This window comes from Artibeus jamaicensis, unplaced genomic scaffold, assembly GCF_021234435.1.
Source record: "Artibeus jamaicensis isolate MK-2021 breed Jamaican fruit bat unplaced genomic scaffold, CSHL_Jam_final scaffold_916, whole genome shotgun sequence".
Lineage (NCBI taxonomy): Eukaryota > Metazoa > Chordata > Mammalia > Chiroptera > Phyllostomidae > Artibeus > Artibeus jamaicensis.
Window position 1 is genome coordinate 24,601,520 of NW_026522059.1, and position 21,326 is coordinate 24,622,845.

General features: G+C 37.6%; 1 protein-coding gene across 18 annotated transcripts in view; it reads right to left on the reverse strand.

The window, feature by feature from the left end:
- Positions 1 to 21,326, reverse strand: part of RIMS2 (regulating synaptic membrane exocytosis 2) — a 470,156-nt gene that overhangs the window by 64,666 nt on the left and 384,164 nt on the right. For all 18 annotated transcript variants that reach the window (XM_053661100.1, XM_037133385.2, XM_037133387.2 and 15 more), the window contains one exon: positions 5,491 to 5,732. In XM_053661100.1, coding sequence (XP_053517075.1) covers positions 5,491 to 5,732 — 242 coding nt within the window. The remainder of the gene's footprint in view (positions 1 to 5,490; positions 5,733 to 21,326) is intronic.

Here is a 21,326-nt window from a genome sequence, read left to right on the forward strand (position 1 = left end):
AAAACCGTATCTGCAATAGTTCTTGACCCTCCTCACTTTTCCTTCTCCTCCCACTATGATCACCAGGGTAAGCAGAGAGGTCCCCACAGATGACTGTGCTGTTTTGTAGGCTGTGAAAATGTTACATTACATGGCAAAAGGCACTTTGCAGGTATAATTAAGGTTAAGGACCTTCAACCAGGAAGGTTATCCTGGGTCATCTCAGTGGGCCCAGACTAATTCCACGATCCCCTAAAAGCAGAGACTCTCTTGAGCTGCGACAGAAGAGATGTGGCGGAAGGGGTTCTCAGAGAGATCAGAAGCACAAGAAATGTTTGCTGTGTTTAAAGATGGGGGGGCACATGTCAAAGAAAAATGGGAGCTCAGTCCTACAAGGCAAGGAATTGAGTTCTGCCAGCGTCCTGGTGAGCTCAGAAATGCAGCCTTCAGGTAAAAACACTGCCTTGATGACTCTGACTTTGGTCTTGGGAAACACACAGACCAGCTGAGCTCACCAGACAGAAGGGTGAATTGGTTTTAAGTTATGAAGTTTGTAGTAATTTCCTATGGCAGCAATGAAAAACTAATACCCATTGATCAGCCCCTCATCAACTCTGCTCTAAACAGATAAAATTCTCTTATTCTTGAACTCTAGACTTCCTTATTGACAGAATCTTTCTAGCTTTGATTGTCATGACCCTGTTCCAAATCATGCAATAGCTCCCTCCCTCTTGCCAACACTGTGGTTCTAACTACTTGGCCCGACATTAAGTTATTTGCAATCTGGCCCAGACCTCTATTGCCAGTCTCATCTCCCACCATGTGTCAAATACTCTCTTGTCTGCTTGCACGTAAACCGCATTTCCGTGTCTCTGAGTCTAACGCTGCTTGTGTCTGAAACGTCCATGCCTACTCCAGTGTCCCCACCACGTAAACATTATCCGCAACTCCAGGCTCAGACCAGCTGTTATCCTGGCATCAGTGTTAGAAACGATCATTCCCATTCCGCAGGGAATTTAACAATGTGCCCCATGGAGTACATGGGCCTTTCATTTTAGATGACTGTATCTGAAAGTATACCAGATACCGAGAAGGATATATGAAATAAAAAAGGAGTCTAGCCGGGATATACACAAATAAGTAAATGTTATAATGAGAGTCCATGTAAAGTCCTGTGAGAGTTCAGAAATTATTATAAGATGAAAAGAGCACAGATTCCTGAGTGAGCACAGGTCATAATAGCCGATCTGCACTGAAGCCAAAGCTCTTCCACCTGTTCAGGTCCCACAAGTATCCCCCATCTCATTAAGAAACCAAAACTCTTCTTAGATTCTATCTCCCCCAAGCTACGATCTTATCCCTTTATTTAATTTTTTAATCAAAAATCCCAGAAAGAGTTGTTTTTATCTGTACTGCTGAACACAGTAGTCACTAGTAATATGTGCCTTTTAAAATTTAAATTCACTTAGTGAAAAGTGTTTTAAAAACTCAAAAATTCAGGTACTTACTCACACTAGCCACATCTGGAGTGCTCCACAGCAGCACGTGGCCGGTGCGGCCACTCCGTACTGCACAGCAGGAGAGAGAGCGCTGCCGTGGCCCAAAGTTCCCCCGACAGTGCTGGTCTAAACTCTAACAGACCCATGTAGAGTGAAATCTTCCCCAGATCTGCACTGCCCAGATCAGAATCTCAACTTCTACCCTTCCGGTTCGGTGAACTGGGGAAGGCAGTCCCCCTCTTCTCTGGTGTCCTCATTGGTAAATGAGGAAAATAGTAATTAATTCCTGCTTCACAACATTGTTGTGAATGCCATCATATATCAAATAGTATAGAGATTAAATTGGAAGATTTCAGTTTTAGAGATGGTTGGAGCTTGATTGTAATTTGTTTCTTAAGAAAGGAAAACACAGCCCTGGCTGGTATGGCTCAGTGGATTGAGTGCCGGCCTGCGAATCAAAGGGTCACCAATTTGATTCCCAAACAGGGCACAAGCCTGGGCTGCAGGCCAGGTTCCCAATGAACGGGGTGGGGGGATGCACAGGAGGCAACCAAACCTTGATATTTCTCTCTCTTCTCTGTCCCTTCCTCTCTCTAAAAATAAATAAATAAAATATTTTTTAAAGAAAGGGAAACATAAAAATCTTACATAAGACATACACACATACACACACATAGAGAATTTAGGGACCCATTGCAAGTTCAGAGTCCAGTTATTGCAAAGAAATCTGTTGGCTATTCTATAGGTAAATATAAACTAGAAAATGTGAGATATTCTGAATTCTACTGCCAATAAGCAAAGCTATTAGGTGGATAGGTAAAAATAACTGCACATTTTAAGAATGATTAAAATCTTAGTCATTATAATGTTACTGAAAATGACAAATAATAATGAAAATGACAATAAGAATATTTATTTTCTGCTATACTACATATGGAAAGAAGCTACTTATATGCTATAATAAGGAACAAGACTACATTTCTTAAATCTGCCAACATCACAATGTTTTTGAAGATTAAAAACCTGTAACCACTAATACATAAATGCTAAATCATTGTTGATGTCTAATCTCTGTGTATGGTCAGCCAATATATACTTTTTCAAAAAGAAATACTGCCAAGGAAATATATATGAGATATTTACACCCAGACTATAAAAACATGAACACGGTTCTTCTTGAACCAAGAAAACTGACCATTCTCTTCTTGAAATCTGCACTCTCAGCTTCTGTGACAGTAGTCATTGCTTTTACCCTTCCCTCCTGGTCTCCTCCATCAGTTCAGGACTCATCCCTCTCCCTCTCCCCAACCCACTCCTTCTTTTATACTTTCAATAGCCACTGAGAGCACTATGACCATCGACCCAGCGATGCACGCCAGAAACATCAAAATTGTCTTAGCATCCTCTCTACCTCCCCATATCCAAAAAGTCACTAAATCGAATGGCTGACTACTATTGATAATTTTGCTCTTTAAAATTTCTTTGAAACTACCACCTGTCTCTATCTTTATTACAACTGACTTAATTCAAATTTATCCAGGCTCTTTTCTCTCATCTGAATTATTGTACTGCTTTGCTAATTCATTCTAAAATACTCTTTACCAGGTGCTGACTTGAGTGTATTTTCTTTGTTGGAGCTCCACTAGAATGTAAGCTCGAAGAGCAAAATCTGTTTTCTTGTTCATGTTTTCTTTAGGATAATTCCTAGCATATGGTAGAAGCTTTAAAAATAGTTGTCAGATAAATAAATGGCAGCCCGAATGTCCTACAAATTATGTCCTACAAATTGTGCAAATCTGACCATGTCAACCCTCTACTGAAAACTTTTAAAAATTTCCAATAACCTAAGTTAATATGATTGTCAGGACTCTCTATGATCTGTTCTCACTTATCTACCAGCCTCGTCTCCAGCTACATTCAGTCCAATATTTCATGGTAAAATCATCCAACTCTCTGTCATTCCTGTACGTATCAGGCCTGCATGCCTTTGTTCACTATAGTTTTTCATGGTTTCTATCTGGAACACCTTTAAAATTGTATGGTACTTGGGTAACCATCACTCTCCTTTCACATCTTAAATCAGATATAATCTCCCCCACACACTTATTCCCGGAATTCCAGAATGGATCAAGTGGACTTCCTCTGGGCACCAGCACACTTTCTAGGCAATTGCAGTGTGACCACTGCCATGTTATCTGGAAGCAACCTGTTTAAGTACCTATCTTCTACCAGATTATAAGTAGCTCAAGAGATGATAAACAACTCAAGTTATATATTTCTTATTCATCTTTGTTCTCCATGTTCCTGGTACGGTACATAGTTAAGTACTCAGCATTTGTTTAAAAACCCTGAATGAGCCCTGGCTCGTGTAGCTCAGTGGATTGAGCACGGGCCTTTGAACCAGGCAATGGAGGTTCGATTCCCAGTCAGGGCACATGCCTGGGTTGCAGGCCAGTTCCCAGCAGGGGACGCATGAAAGGCAACCATACATTGATGTTTCTCTCCCTCTCTCCTTCCCTTCCCCTCTAAAGATAAATAAATAAAATCTTAAAAATAAATAAATAAAATAAAAACCCTGAATGAATGGAATCCTTTAGTTTAACACCACATATTATCTTACTTGTAATCTTACTAATTTTTTTAGATTCTTATTTTTTTAATTAACAGACTTTATTTTGTAGAGCAGTTTTTGGGTTATAGATGTTTATAAGTTTTAAAGAGAAAAATGCAATAAATTAAGTTCTAACTGCCAGAGAAATATAAAAAAAGTCTAAAGGCTAACATTTATCATATCAGCACATCCAAGTTAGTTATGTATAAATATCGGAAAGTAAAAATCATTTAAATATAAGCTTTATGTTCATATGTTAAATTTCTATTTCTATATTAAAATGCAAAATAACATCTGGAAACACCGAATGAAAACTTCCTATAACAATCACATTAAAAATAGCGAGGTACAGCCAGGTTATAAGGAACGCCATCAAATAACTATTTCAATATAATATCATTGTTATACTGCGATATAACATTAAATTCCAAAATCACTGCTAGTTTGTAAAATCAAGATTAGTCGGGTCCAAGAAATAACGTATGTTTAAATTCTTCTGTTTTGCACATTTAAGTATTGACTTTTGTATACAAGAACCCTAGTGTTCAAACATAAACAAGATTTAATCCATTTGCCTGTAATTTATTTCCTGTAAGAGAAACACCATATTATATGCTTTTGTTTGTTAAGTAGAAGATATACTATTATTTCCAAGATACCAGGGATGTAATGTTTAACTACCAACACCCATTTGAAAAACGACACTGCTTTGACTCACAGATTTCTTAATTGCTAACAGTGGCTTTTCTGAGTAGGAGTGTATCTAATTTATTTTTTGCAGATGTGATTTCACGACTGAATTTTAAATTAGCAAGGCTTTGACTATCTTCACTGCCAGCAGGAAACTCCTCCATCCCTGCTGCTGGAGAATATCGTTGCTTGAAGTTTAACCAGGGAAATAAAACTGCAGTGAGAAAATTGACACTACAGTAAGTGCTGCTTACAGACTGAAAAAGAAGTTAGGTTGTCGGCGATACAAATATATAATTCACACAAAATATGAGATGTCATCTTCATCACCATAACTTGCTGGGAATGAGAATTAATTTGTCTGGTTCCAACGTGAGAAAGCTACACAGAAAAGCAAGTGTCTCACAGGTCAGACTATCTCCAGAAAGGATCAGCGACCGGCAATCAGGGAAAACAGAGCTTAACTCCGCCCTGAGGAAGAAAGACTTTAAATACATTACAAGAGCAGTGGCCAAGGTCTACTTTAAAGCAGGTCCGTTCATCACTGAAAAACAAAGTCGTTATATTTTCAGAGAAGTTGAGTAGTTTAAAGCGACCCTTCCCCTCTGAAGCAAGTCATCATCCACGTTACTGCAATAAAATGAGTAAAAAAGAACGCGTACTTTAATTACAACTCAAAGATAAAGTCGAAAGTAACGTAAAAACGCCTACCCGTTTGGCTGAGCTGAGAAGCGCTGCGACTCTTCCGCGAGAGCCCCACGATAGCTACCATTTTGGCCCCGATGCTGGAGCGCCGCTTTTGGCAGCTGGTACCCAAGGCGCCCACCGCAGTGTCCGATTGGCTGCCGTCGTTCTTCTCCAGCGAGCACATGTCTCCGCTGATGCTGGTGCTTTTGGTCATGTTCTTCCCTGAGATGCCCATTTGTCTGCTTTGCATTTTGGATGTAAAGACACTGTAGGCCGATGGATCGTTAAAAGTGAAGACAAGAGTAAAAAGGAAAAGACAGAAAAGGTATTTTAGATGAAACATCTGAAATGGAATTTAATGATGTCATTTATGGGACATATTTTTAGAATTAAAATGTATCAAATACTATGCTCTTGAATGGGCCTTAGGGTTCAGGACAAACCTTAACACAACTATGGAGAATCAGATATATGATTTCACTTCTGGGGCTGGAGAAGACACTACCTTGCATAGAAAACAATTCATGAAAAACCAATGGGCTCATTTAAGAGAACATGCTGTCCTGCAAATGCGAATATGCTCTGAAGCAGCTGGACAGCACACGGAAGTTTCCAAAAGCAGTTTTTTTCCGGTTCGATTCACTACCACCTTCAAAAGAAATTAGATAAGTGGGAATATTTTCCAAAAAATGGCAAAAATTATAGCATCCATAGCTAAAAGTGGCCTTTTAAAATAACTTTTCACTTTATCAAAAATCTAATAAGGTTTATCTCATAGTAGCTAAATTTTCTAACAGGGATCAATGTTTTTATTAGTTTTGAATTAAAAATAATTTATTTCATTGTATGTGATTTCATATTTATTGATATAAGTATATGCCCCAAAAGGAGATTTTCTTCTTGAATTCCTTTGATAGAAAGAAAAATTATCAGTTTTCCAGACAATGGTCAGGAAGCAATCAGTGCATCAATGAAGCACGTGAGCTGCTTTACGATCTGTTAGTGTAACACTGTGAAGGGGAGTAATTAGAGAAGGGACCCTGGTTTTCTGTGGTTATTGACCTGTGGTGGGAAGCTGAGTAAGCGGCTACTTTGCTGGCCCCCCAAACCTGGACGACTGTGACAGAAGCAGCCTCATGTGCAAAAACAGGAAGACTCATGAATACGGCACCAATTTTTGAAAGTCATAGTTTCTGCTTTAACGTGATTCTAATAAATCTGACTATGTAACACATAATTATAGAGATAAAAACACGCAGATGCATATTTATACTTCATTTACAAGATAAGAATAAGAAAATAGATCCGTGGAGGTGAGTGCTTATCTTTAATTCAATTTCTTGGTATTAGTGAAAAAAAAAATTGTTTCCTCTATCCTAGAGTAGAATCTGCTAAAAGGATAGGACAACTTGTTAATTTTATTGTGTGCACATTTTCTTTAAGTATTTAAGAGGCAAAAGGCTCAGTGTGATATTCAAAAAGCACAGTAAAGTATGTTATCCTTTACGTTAGTTTCAAGGAGAAATAAGAATAGGCTGAGAGAAAGAGGGAGAGAGTGCAACCAGAGAAAACAGGCCGTATGGTTCTATAAACCCCAAATCGATAATTTCTGAGCATGTTTGATTTTGCTATTCAGGTTCTGCAGGTGAACAGACTTGGGCTTGAAGCCCAAATTTGCTGCCACTTAACTAACTTCCTCTAAAAGAGTTAACTGCTCTACTCTGAGACCCAGGTTCCTCTAATTTATAAAATTAGAATATTTTATTTTTAAGAATAGAGGTCATATGTCTGAAGTAAAAAATCAATAAATGGAAATTATAATGATTCTTATCAAGGAATATGGACAATAGATAAAATAAGGTTAAAGCCCCTCAACATGCATTATATAAATACTTAACAGCATCAATACACATTTGTAATTACAAATTTATATCAAAAATTTTGAGTTTAAAATGTCTAAAAGGGTTTTCATATGGCCACCCAACATTATATAATGGAGAACAGGCCACACTAAGAGTCAGGAATTCTGGGTTTGTTCTTTGGCTTTACTGACTCATCTTAAGAGTTGTTTCCCATTCTAGAACTTACTTTCCTTGTTCAATAAGTTAGAAAACGTAAGTAAAGCACTAAGCAGAATGCCAGACACATAAAAGCTGCAAAAGTTATTCTCTTCCTCTTTCATATTATTACCACCGCCACCACCACCATCATCTGATAAGCATCTACTAAACATCTTGAACCGGAATATCTGTGAGGTCCCATTTAAAAATTAAATGCTTTGCTCCTCTAGATACCTCTTGTTCCAGGGACTCAGTGCAAATAAACACAGAAATGCAATACAAGCTTTTCACAGTGCACTGCCATCAGAGAAAAAATGGCACAGTGTAGGAACCCATGCTGATGGGAAAATCAAAGTCTGGTTGAGACTAAGGCTTTGAAAACAATCACCTATGTCCAGATAGTGACAGTACCCTAGTGCTCCTGTTATACAAGAATCCTTACCCCAAACATGTATTTTGTACCCTCCTCGACCTAATCTATTATACACCAAGGAAGTCAAAGACGTCCCCAAACAATGTGGCTTATTGTACCTTGTGATTTGTGCATTTTAATTTTCATGGTTGGATATAAAGGGCAAAAATAACCTGGCCAAAAATCAAGCAGGACACAATAAAATAATAAGTGGAAGCAGAAATCAGTGTGTAGATGAATATTTTCATTACTATTTGGTTTTAAAGAAATACACTTTTCTTCCACCTAGCAACTTGAATAATGCATTATCTACCGAAAAATGTTATTAAATTTTTTGTAAGATGAATCTACTTTTCATCTCCCTGCAACTTTAAAATCACCAGGGGATGAGTTTATAAATCGTTGCCCTGGGGCATCATGCTGAGGGGACGGAGAGTGATGTGAGGCTCTCACTGTTTGTTGCCTTCACTCTCCTCACTGGCATCGCCTGAAACTACAAGCAAACAACGTTGCAAGCAAACAAGCTGCCAACCAAACCTTTAAAGAACTGGGGCTCTATGGAATATCTGTCATAAAGACTCCACAAACAGGGGTGATTATTTGGAATGCCCATTGTGGTTAAGAAAGCAAAGACCCATTACATTATCAATTACTTTAAAGAACAGTATTTGTAAGGGTCTGGCAATATATTGATAATACATTTCTAATGCTGCTTGTGGTCTCAGTGATAGATTTCTGAAGGGCAATTTAGCAATATTTACCAAAGGCCTTAAAAAAAAAAAAACAAGCCTACCTTTTAACCTATTGATTCTACTTTTAGGAATTATCCTGAGGAAAAACGTGGCAAAGTGCACAGATCTAGCAAGAATGATATTTATTGAGAATTGATTACAATAGCAGAACATACACACACAAGGGGAAAACCCTATAAATGTCTAACAATAGAGGGTATCTGAATAAGTTATGTTCATCAATAAAATAGAATGTACCTTTTAAAATGCTGTTGTAAATATTTATTGAATAAAATACGTTCTCGATAGGAGAAAAGGGTGAGAGGAAGCAGATACTCGTATCTGCAGCTTAGTTTTACCTGTCACACAAACCAAATACCCTGATGCGAGGGGGACACAGAGACAAATTCAAATGCTAGAGGACACTCAGTGGTGCAAATAGAAAAAAATTTTATATAAAAAAACAAAGACATCTTTTGCTAAACTGAGGAGGATCGGGAAACCCAGATTCATGACATGATCTACCAGTCACCTGCATGAGAAATAAAGGGAATATGAAGAAAAATAACTTGTCTGTTGAGAAAGTGGGAAAAATATAAATACACATAGCAAAAGATCCAGAAGGGTTCACTGTGAACAGTGTCCTACAAGTAGTTTTATTTTTTTCTGGTTGGTAATTATGCTTTTTTAAAATGTTACTTCTTTCTATTTTGTTTTTCCCAAAATGAACACAAAGGTATTGGCAATAAGAAAATAATTAGCCCTGGCTGGTGTAGCTCAGTGGATTGAGCACGGGCCTGCGAACCACATGATCGCGGTTCGATTCCCAGTCAGGGCACAAGCCTGGGTTGCAGGCAGGTTCCCTGCAGGCCAGTTCCCAGCAGGGGACGCACAAAAGGCAACCATACATTGATGTTTCTCTCCCTCTCTCCTTACCCCCCTTCCCCTCTAAAGATAAATAAATAATAAAATATTTTTAAAAAAGAAAATAATTAAAGCAAACAGACAAATGAAACGGACAAATAAAAAGAGCAACCAAGGACCAGCCCTCCTTTCTCTTCCATACGGTAACACTAGCCCACCCACGTGGTTCACTGTTCGGGCTGAAGACACGGCATGGCCTTCAAGGCAGTCCTAAGAGTTTACTACATGATAATATGGGTGTTGATATGGAATACTCAGTTCTGAAAAAGACACAGGGTCTACATTTCTACATACTGTTTTATGCATGTTTTCTAATTTATGCTTTAGTAAAACAGTGGAAAACCATATTTTTAGTATTCTCAAAGTAAAATATATAAAATTGCCAATGTAAGTTATTTATTTTATGACATACAGTTGCTGAAAATTTTGCCTTGGAAGATTTTTAAAATGGCAAATCTAGTATTGTCAATCATTAGGGAAAAGAGGTAATAAAAGGTAAGTAAAGTATTTGAAAGTATTCCCTCAGAAAAGTAAATGGCATAGAAGTATGGGATTCAGTTAAATGAAGGCTGTAGGTCATAGGGCAAAAAGTGTTAATTGATAGATGTGAGTGAATAGAGCTAAGTGCTTGGCTGCTAAGATAAAAGGAAAACACATGACAAAGAGGAATTCTGAGTTTGTGAGGATATGGGCCTACAAAAGCTGGGAAGGTGGTGAGAAGAGAACTTAAGAGACCAGACACTTAAGGATGGAAAAGAGACAGGCAGTCCCAGAAGTGCAAGTGCTGACAATACTTGGGCTCAGAAGTGGTGCTAGAGAGGGCTGGGAAGGCTCAAGAGTTAGAAGGTAATGGTAATAATGGCAGAGCAGAAAAAATCCCCAATGAGATTGGTCAAACTCCCCAACATTATAGAACCTCAAAAGTCTTAATTCCTTTTTCCTTTCCTCTGCTGTGTTCCTGGAAGCAGGTGCCAATGGCTAATCCAATACCTCTCATGTTGGTAACTCCTACTTGTACCAGTTGCCGGTCATTGGACAGATGCCTGTATTATAAAGTACCGTTTCTTGAACTGGAGCATGTTCTTTGCTCCATGTGTGTGTAAGAAACCCTGCTAGTGTCTGACGTTCCCCTAATTCCTCTACATTCAATACTCTTCCTTTGCTAAAATGTGGAACTTGAAATTATTTCCCTAATTTATTATTTAATAAGCTTTATTTCACTTACCCAAATAACCACCTACAATTTCAGGCTAGTAAAGTAGCAGAGGCCTGCTGTCTCTAAACTTCTTTTCCCAACAGCTTGCAAATGACTAAAATTCCACTGTTATCACAATTTCTAGATCCCCAAGCACATTGCTAATGATTTATCAGAAAAGTTTTTTCACTCATGCCTTTTTCCTAACCTAGTGAATGAGGATGTTAGAGATCGTTGTTAAGGTAGTTCTAACTTCCAAATTTTTATGACTACATTACTTGTATTAATTTTTGCAGTAGACCATGTTCTAGTCATCAGTACTCAAGTTTATGTTTGTTTTACATGTCACTCATAAATCGCCATGAACAAAAACACAAAACTTCTTTCAATGATTATAAGGACAGTAACATTTTGACAAGGTGTCCTTGGTCATATATACTGTGTCTCTTTTGGAACCAAAGGAAGGCTTTCAGCTTGCTTGAAATCTAATTTTTTTTTTTCTTTTCAGATTCTAGGTCAATCAGTCCTGCAGAGATTGTGGATCTCTCCTCTGGAGTGATGTCTCAGCTTGTGCAATGCTAGGGCTTTTCAAGGTCAGAAAGTCCACTGGAATTGGAGCCAATTTTTAGCTTACTGCATAATTTTTTAAGTTTTCCTACTATTACTATAAGTGTGAAATATTTAAAAAACAAGTTAGAACCATGCATTATACACAAAAAAAGAAGCACTGGCAGACTTTTCTGGAGCTAAAGTATACATTTCCCAACGTTCAGACTTTCTAAGATATATGTGAGACATTAGGTATTATATTTTTAACCTCATTACATAAGCAAAGCAAAATACATAGTGAGAATGTTGGGACTAAAGTTATGCTTCTTTAAGTATCAATACTTTCATTTCTCTTTGGTAGGAGTAATCAATAAAATGATTTTTTAGCTTTTTTCAATTGTTTGCCCCTAAAAGTTATTTTTAAAAGAAAGTTACTGATAAACAGGCTTCAAAAAAAACACAACAAATTAGATTTGAAATGCGCTTAATTCTTTATATTTGGATAATGAAATAGTGTAGTCCCCTTATCCACAGTGGGGGTGGGGGGTATGTCCCAAAAGCCCCAGTAGGTGTCTGAAACCATGGACATTGTCATATTCTGTGTATACTATGTTTTTTCCTGCACTGCAAACCTTTTCACTTAAAGGAAGCTCTTTACAGCTTCTGGTTATCTGAACTGTCAGCATTACTACTTGTGCACTCTGAGGCCATTATTAAGGAAAGGAGAGTCACCTGAACACAAGTTCCTCCACACCAGACAGTGGATCTGACTGAGGAGATGGCAGATGAGTGAGTAATGGGCAGCCCGGCAGCATTGTACGGCCTGGATACAGTGGATAAAGGGATGATTCACGTTGCGGGGAGTGTAGAACAGGAAGGTGCAAGATTTCATCTTGCTACTCAGAATGGCAAACATTTTAAAACTTATGAATTGTTTATTTCTGGAATTTTCCATCTAATATTTTAGATTGAGGCTGATCATAAGTAACTGAAACAGTATAAGTGAAACCACACATAAGGAGGCCAGAGGCAAGTGGCAACTCTAATTTTTCTATATTTTTCAAATTCTCCTAAGTTTAGTGCATAGTCCATGATGGAAAACACCTTATACTTGGTCTTTGGTGGATAAACAGTTCAACAATGTCATATGGTTTTTTCAAGGCAACAAAATTTGATGCTTTTATCAAGGCAGGAAACCTACGTTTAGGTTCAAAGTCAGTCAGACATGGGTTTCTGTCCTATTTCTATCATTTAATAGTTCATAACCTTGAGAATATTTCTTTAACTGTTTTGAGCATTAGTTTTCTCATCTATTTATTATAGATTTTTCCACTTGCAGGTAAGCTTCATGGAGCAAGGACTTTACCCCTTTTGTTCACTGTGAAATCTCAGGTTCTAAAATAATGCCTGCCACATTAAGTATTTGTTGAATAAATGAGTTAATCTAAGAAAAATAACTCACACAAGGTTGTGATAAGGGTTACATGAAAAAAATGTATATACAGCATTTAGCACGTGCTAAATGTTACCTCTAATTAGTATATATGTTTACAATTACAATCACACTGAGGCTTTAGTAAAAACAGAAACTTAAACTTCCTCGATTTATTTGAAGCACTGATTTTACATCAATAGAGAAGTTCTGTGGCCTTAAAGAATTGGTCCCTCACTTCCGCCAAGATGGAGAAGTAGGTGGAGGGTCCACCTCGCCTCTGTGCACAACCAAATCTAAGAACAACTATTTTTAACAGCAGTCACAACCAAGCCACACGGAAAATCGACAATACGGAGTCCAAAGGACAACTAGATACTCGGCTGGACCGGTACGAGGAGCGAGGCCAGAAGCAGAGCAGGTTAGCAAGAAAAAATTCCCGGGGCGGTGCGCGGGGCGCGCAGGCAACCAAGGGCTGATCGCCAGCGAGCTGGCTGCCGGAGCGCACAGGGAATAGGCGCGGTGGGTCGCTCAGTCGCCGCATTTACGTGCGGAGAAACCAGTGAGAAGGGAAACCCGGCGGTGCAGCAGGCTCACAAAATTAGGATCGGATAAGCAAGCCCCAGGCGTTTGAGTCACTGGATGCGCTGGGCTAGCGGAGAGGAACGCCATCGCTCCCTCTCTGACCCCGCCCCCACACACAGTGTCACAAACCACCGACCTGGGTCGCCCCGTCCTGGTAAACAACTAAGGCTTCGCTCCGCTCACTAAACAGCACGAATAAACCAAAAATGGCTCTAGAACAACTCAGAGCCCCAGAACCGATAGACCTAAGTGATGAAGAAATAGCCAGTCTTTCAGATGCACAGTTCAAAACACTGGTTATAAAGATCCTTACAGAACTGGTGGATTTTAGTCACAAATTAGAGAAACATATGGAAGCTAAATTAATTGAAATGAATGCTGATACAAAAGATACCAATAGTGATGGAAAGAAAATTGGGACTCAAATCAAGGGAGAGGACCAGACAGAAGAAAAAGATGATCAAGCAGAAAGGAATGAAGAAATAAGAATTCAGAAAAATGAGGAGAGGCTTGGGAAACTCCAGGACATCTTTAAACGTTCCAACATCCGAATTATAGGGGTACCAGAAGGGGGAAATGCACAACCACCAGTTGAAAAATTATTTGAACAAATAATAAAGGAGAATTTCCCCAAGATGGCAAAGGAAATAGACTTCCGAGAGATCCAGGAAGCTCGGAGAGTCCCGAGGAAGTTGGACCCGGGAAGGAACACACCAAGGCACATCATAATTACATTAGCCAAGATTAAAATGAAGGAGAGAATCCTAGAAGCAGCAAGAGCTAAGGGGACAGTCACCTACGAAGGAGCTCCCATCAGACTGTCAGCTGATTTCTCAAAAGAGACCTTACAGGCAAGAAGGGGCTGGACAGAGGTATTCCAAATCATGAAAACCAAAGATCTACAACCAAGATTGCTCTACCCAGCAAAACTTTCATTTAGAATGGAAGGACAGATAAAGTGCTTCTCAGATAAGGTCAAATTCAAGGAGTTCATCATCACCAAGCCCTTACTATATGAAATGTTAAAGGGACTTACCTAAGAAAAAGAAGATAAAAAAGATGAACAGTGAAAGGACAGCAAACTCACAGTTATTAAGAACCACACCTAAAACAAAAGCAAACTAAGAGGACAGCTAGATCAGGAGCAGAAACATAGAAATGAAGATCACAGGGAGGGTTAGCAACAGGGGAGTGGGAGGAGGGGAAGGGGGGAGAAGGTACAGAAAATAAGTAGTATAGACAGTAGATAGAAAATAGATAGGGGGGAGGGTAAGAATAGTAGGGGAAATACAGAATCTAAAGAATTTGAGACACATGTTCATGAACTAAAGGGGGAAATGGTGGGGGAGGGGTATGCAGGGTGGAGGGGAATGGAGGGGGGAATAGAGCAAATGTAATGGCATAATCAATAAAAAAAAAAAAGAATTGGTCCCTCAGACTTCATATAGGTGAATAACAGCCATATCTTTGGTCATTTCAAACTTGAAAAGATTTATTTCAACAAAAATATTTATAAGATGATTTTGTTACAGATATGATTAATAATGAATACTGCATAGACAAGTAAATTCAATTTAACATGCATTTATTATCTATAAAATGTCATAATGTGTTTGGTATTGAATAAAAAGCTACACACTTTTGGCACTACATGAAATACTAAATAGTGTTGTGCATGCAAATAAAATTACTCTTCGTTTTGTTGATAAATAATGAGTCAATGGGAAATTCTCCTTATGTTACAGACCATGCTCTGAAAGCACTGCCAAACTCCAAAATTCAAGACTCCATCATCCTTTTTTGCCTGGAAAGAATGTCAATTTAAGTGCTGTATTACGGTTTTTAGCTAACTGTTACTAAGACGGGATAAAAATGCTCAGTGAGATTAGAGACCTAACGACAGCCAGTGAGGAGGTCTTCGAAAAGGAGTCACCACTGTGACTTGGGCACACTTGGAGCAAAGTGCTCACATGAAACATTTGAGCACTATTTTCTCAAGTTTGTGTGGAAACTAACAGCAGTAAATTCAAGAGTATTATTACTTCCATTACAATGAGCCACTTTATGAAACTAATACAGTTTCATTTTCAAAGGAACCTATTCATCATAATGAAATAATAAACAATTTAAGCAAATTGTAAATATCATGATTCAAACATGCTTCTCATAGTATGTTTATAGGTTACTTCTGCTTTTATGGATATTTATGTATTAAAAATTCTTTTCCTTTAATAAACATAACCTGCCACTTCTCTTAAACTCAAACAGTCTTAAACATTTGAATGACTAAATAATGAATTAAATGTACAAATGCAAATATAAAAACGTTATTTTCTTCACATTTGACATGCCTTACAGTATTCAGTTATAAGCCCATGATGAGTATGTGTTGATACTGTTTTATATTGCACTAAATATTTATTTTATAATAAAATTTTTATTTAAAATGCTGAAAACAATAATGTTGCTAAGTGATAGTAAGTGAAGATCCTAAATTTTAATTAAAAATGTGAATTTGAAATTTAACATTTATTAAATTCTACAAAATCAAATCCTTACATTTTAAAATTCTTATGTTCCAAAACAAAAATCAGAAAGCCTCAGGACTTTTGAATGATTGTTATAAATTATTATGCAATGAATATCAAACTACCCGTATTTATCATTAGGAATTTAAAATCAAATTTATGTAAATAAACACGATTATTATGTCATACCTATTTTTACAAGTAGTCATATTGAAAGTTTAAAGAAAAAAATTAAGGGTTTAAAAGATAGGATTACACGAATTAAATCGTTGTATTAAAAAAGACCAGAACTTTGTACCAATCCGATAGTCTATTTACTTAAAAAAACTAAAACAACTACTATCCCTTTCTTTCTTCTTTCTAACAAAGCTCTGTCTTGCCTATCCAAGGTTTCTTAGGCCATACTTCTCTCGGGAGAAACAGACACAGGGCTTGATCTTGAATATTTCACTTTGTTGAATTTCACTTTGCGAAGTCCCTAGAGCTGCACTGTCCAGCATTAAAGCACTAGAACATGTGGCTAACGAGCACTTGAAAGGTGTCTCATCCAAAGTGAGACACACTGAATGTGTAATACACACTTAGTACACTTCTCCAAAAAGAATAAAATATATCACTAATTTTTATATAGATTAATATTTGAAATGAGAATATTTCAGATATACAAGGTTACATAAAATATTATTATTTTATTTTGTTTTTATAGTTTAATGTGCCTGCAAAAATATTAAGACTTACATATGTGGCTCATCTTTTACTGGACAGTGCTGCTCTAGATTTAGAATGACATAGACTACAGCAAAAATGTTTGAAGTATAATTTATTTTCTGATGTAAATTATAATTTTCTATTGATGTTAATTAGGAAATTAGTGTTGTGCTGTAAATAAAATGGACTACTGCAGACACCTTACAAAGGCAATCAAACATCACTGGCAAAACATTAAGCTTAATATTAAAAATAATATAACTGACACTTCAATAAAACAATGTAAGTACACTGAAAGTGAAAATATAAAGCAGTAAAAGAATACTTAGCAAATAAATGTTATAATGATAAGGCAGACACGTGCTCTAACACAAACAATATATTTTTCTATTTTAATACTTATTTGGGCATATGGATTTCCACTCTTTCAAGGGCAATGACTCCTAATCTTGAACAAAGAATATTTATGATTAGCATAACTAGTAAGAAAAAAATCTACTGAGAAGTCATGTGAATTTAACCCAGAGATTCACATTCATCAGTTAGCTGCGCCCTCACTGTGTAACTGAGTAATCCAACTAGCTTGTTCCTCTGTTGCCCTGTTTCATAAAATGGGGATAACATTTCTCAACTTTCTTCAGAGAGTTGCTATCTCCTTTCTTTATAGCTCATTTAATAAGGCATCCTTATCCCTCAATATTATAACTTTGATTTCCACACTTTCCCTCAAAGTATCAGCTTCTTTATTGTACTTTTACTTAACTTAGATTTCAGAGCCCTCATTTCAATCACTCTTCTGCAAATACCTTTAACAGTTTAGCACGCTTCCTCATATGACATCCAACTGGCAGACCCTTTGTTGAATGCTTCTTCTATGCCTACATCTCAACATTTGAGCGTTGTTGAAAAAAAATCAGTGGGACTCATTGATTTCACTGTAATTCACTGTCATTAACCTTAAAGGGCATTCTACATATGCACTTCCCACTCCCCACAATAACCACTGCACTCCTTCCTCATGCTACTCAAACCTCCCATCTTTTGCTTTCCTCCCAGCAAATAACTTTTCCTTTTATTTCATAGGGAAAATGGAAGCTATTGGAAGAAGTTTCCTTATCTTAAAAATAACATGTATATATACAACATATTCATATCAATGTACACACACAGACACACAGACACACCAATAACTTCTAAATTTAAGTCAGCTGACTAAGCTTTTCTGAACTTTAGAACTCTCTTACCCAATAGCCTACTTGTAATAACCACTCAGATGTGGCACAGGATTTCACAAATTTGATGTGTCCAAACTGAACTTAACTTTTTAAAAAATCAAATATATTCCTGTATCTTCCCCGTTTCAGTAAAGTATCACTTTTCACCAAGTTGCTAAGTTTGAAAATCCAAGAGGCACCCTCGGTTTCTCCTTCTCCTTTATCTCCACGCCCATCATACCACTAGGTCTTACAGATCCTGCGCCTAAAGTAGATCTCTATCCTCCCATCTCTCCCATCCCAACTTTCACTCCTGTCTACTTAACTGCAAGAGCATCCGAACCATCCATGTCCCATGTTCTGTTATAGCAACCAGAGTAATTTTTCCTAAAACATAAACTGGGTGATGTCACTGGGTGATGTCACTACTAAAAGTTTTCAATATCTTCTCACTGTACTTGGGAAAAACCAAATTCATAAAGCAGAAGTTATTGAAAGAAATTTTCTTATCTCCCAACTATCATTTTATAAATCTAATGCTTCTGAACACTGCTCTCCTTTTTCTTCCCATAACAAACAAACAAACAAACAAACAAACAAACAAACAAACAAATGTCCCTCCTTGTACACAGCATTTCCTCCAGACTCAGGAACCCACCCTCACCCTCCAGGGTGCTGCAAGGCTGCAGGATTCGGCCCCTGCCTGTTTCTTTCACCTCATCTCATTTTTCTTTATAAACTACTTTTCAGCTTCTTTTAAACTCCTGGAAAGTGTTGGGCACTTTTCCACCTCAGGACCTTCCCATATATTGTATCTCATTTGAAATACTCCTCAGAATGACCTTATGAAATAGCAACTGATAAAAGCAGAAGACTGTAGAGTGCAGAAAGGTGACGAAGTTTGCCCAAGTCTCACTGCTGGTGGGCCATGAAGCCGGCACTGGAGCAGTCTGATTCTAAAACACCTGACCACCACACTTTACCAAGGACTACAAGAAGATGAAAACCAATCCCACTCAGTTTACAGCAGGGCTGACGAACTCCAGACTGCATCTGAATAACCTGGAGGGTTGTGGAAACAGAGTTCTCTGCCCCATTCTCGGAGTTCCTGTCTTAGTAGGTCTAGAGGGGGCACCTGAAACTTGCATTTCTAACAAGTTTCCAGGGGACGCTGAGCTGCAGACACAGCCACCCTATTGTGAGACTTGTTGTGTGAGTTTACACAGTAGTACAACTACATCCCGTGTGAGAAGATGGTAAGCCTTCATTTGCTGTTTGGTAAAAAACATTCAGTTCGCTCCTTTTGTTTTGCCCAATTCAGACTGCATTTACTACTACCTACTACTAGCTGTTCCTCGGCCTCACCTCACAGACAGACACTACGCTACTCCGGGCAATTGTGCCTCTCCGTTCTCCTACACGCCTTAGAGATTTTACGGTCCCCCCAACCAGACGTTTATTTTGTCTCTGCCTATGCAGTCAACCTTTTTTGTTTTCTTGTCTTTCTATAGCAATAGGTCAGAGAAAAGTTAGGATGAAAAATCAGGGTTTTTTTTGTCCAAACAGTTCTATGCTTTTAAATGAATAGCAAAATAGGTTAATAAATAAGAACTTAGGTCATGAGGCCGGAGTTCTGACTAGAAAGCATATGACTTTAGACAAATGACTTGATCTCTCTGACCTTGGTTCTTCAACTGTAAACTTAAGGGAATGAATAGTATGGAATATAATATAATTCTATGACAAGAGACAGAAATTCTAAAATGGCCAAAGAAAGTCTATAAAGCAGATTTTTTTCCATTAGGGAAAAAGGCTAATGAGCTTACAATAATATAGAACATAAATATTTCATTTAAGAAAACAAATATACTAAACTATACTCATCTTAGTTTTAATTATATGTTAGCATACAAAATGGAACAAGAAGATGAATACCTTTCAAAATTATTTAAATATATACATGGACCTGATTGTCACTGAAAGAGAAAACACATCTTTACGAATTCAGAAAAGTAGCCACAAGCCTCTAGCCTTGCCTCTCTAATCATTCATTATAGTAACATTAGTAAGAATACAATACTAAAACCTACTACTTACCTGATATTTACTTTGCAATGAACTCCATGCAAAATTCTTCACATATTTTCTGTCTAACCTACATGACCCAATAAAGTACTATTATCTCGATTTTATAGAGGAGAAAACTGAGTTTTATAGTGATCTCTTTCAAATGAAACTCCTGCAAAAATGTCCTTCATGACTCATCTACAGAATAAAACAGAATGTGGCATAGCCTACAAAGTGAGTAACGTCCGACCTTGCCTAACTTTCTGATTTCATCTCCTCCTCTTTTCATTCTTAAACCACACCCCAGAAAAACACAGCTACAGGTAGTTCCCTGGAATACCACATACTTTCGGTTTCTGTGCCTTGACACCTGTTTTTGTCACCTCTCATAAACACACTTCTTTTCACACAAGGCCAGTTGGCAAAACCCTATCTTTCATTTAAGTCTCTTCTTGAATGAGGGCTCCTCTGTGAAGACTTCCCCAATCTCCCTCCCATCAGCTTGTATAACTCTGATGTGTTTTTCTTTCTGTACACTCTATATACAGTGAAACCTTACAATAACATTTCCACAACAAAGTGAAATTAGATGTAACATGATTGCCTAAGACCTATTGGCAAACAGGGGTGGGTAAGAATTCTCATCTTCTGTGAGGGGGATGTGGCTCTCAAGCCCCTTTTAAGAAACAGGGAAATGGAAGGTAGGTTCCCCTAATTCTCTGCCACGGGGGCGCCTGGACTGTGCTACTTTACTGAAAGTCTCAGTCAGCCACAGCGTTCAGAATCACCTACGTTTTCGTTATTTGCATTAGACAACTGCCGCCAGGTGGCACCAAAATGCAACTGGTATCCGGCAGCTGGCATCCTGCAACAGGACCCAGGTCACTTCATGAACCTGACAATATGGCAACATTACATTTGACACTGTGAATTTTTAATGTTCATTATAATGTTCTCAAGGTTTTATTATATCACAAATAGAGAAATTCTATTGCAGCTGTTTGCTCTCTTCATGAAACTTGGATAGTTCATTTCGTCAGTTATTTTAGTAGCCTGGTATCTGCTACTTGGCACTAAATAGCTCTAAGGAAAGAATTGATTGAATAAGTGAATTAAATAAATTCACTGTATGAATGAATGTTCCTAGTAATGTTAAGAATAATTAAATACTAATGTTTAAGCTGCATCTAATATGTTTCAAAGTCATCTTGGTACTCAATAAATATGTGTTTGCTGATAAGGAAAATAAAACTTCCTGATAACTCTTTTAGAAATATACAGAGATGAGCCAATTAACAAATATTTATTTGTACATCTGTCATGTTTAAGACAGTGGAGTCAATGCTGTGCCAATGATAAATATAAGATGTAGCATCTGTTCTAAAACCACTCATAACTCAGTTTGTTAAATAAAATCTTAAGACAAAATAGAATGCAAGACAAAATATGGTGTCA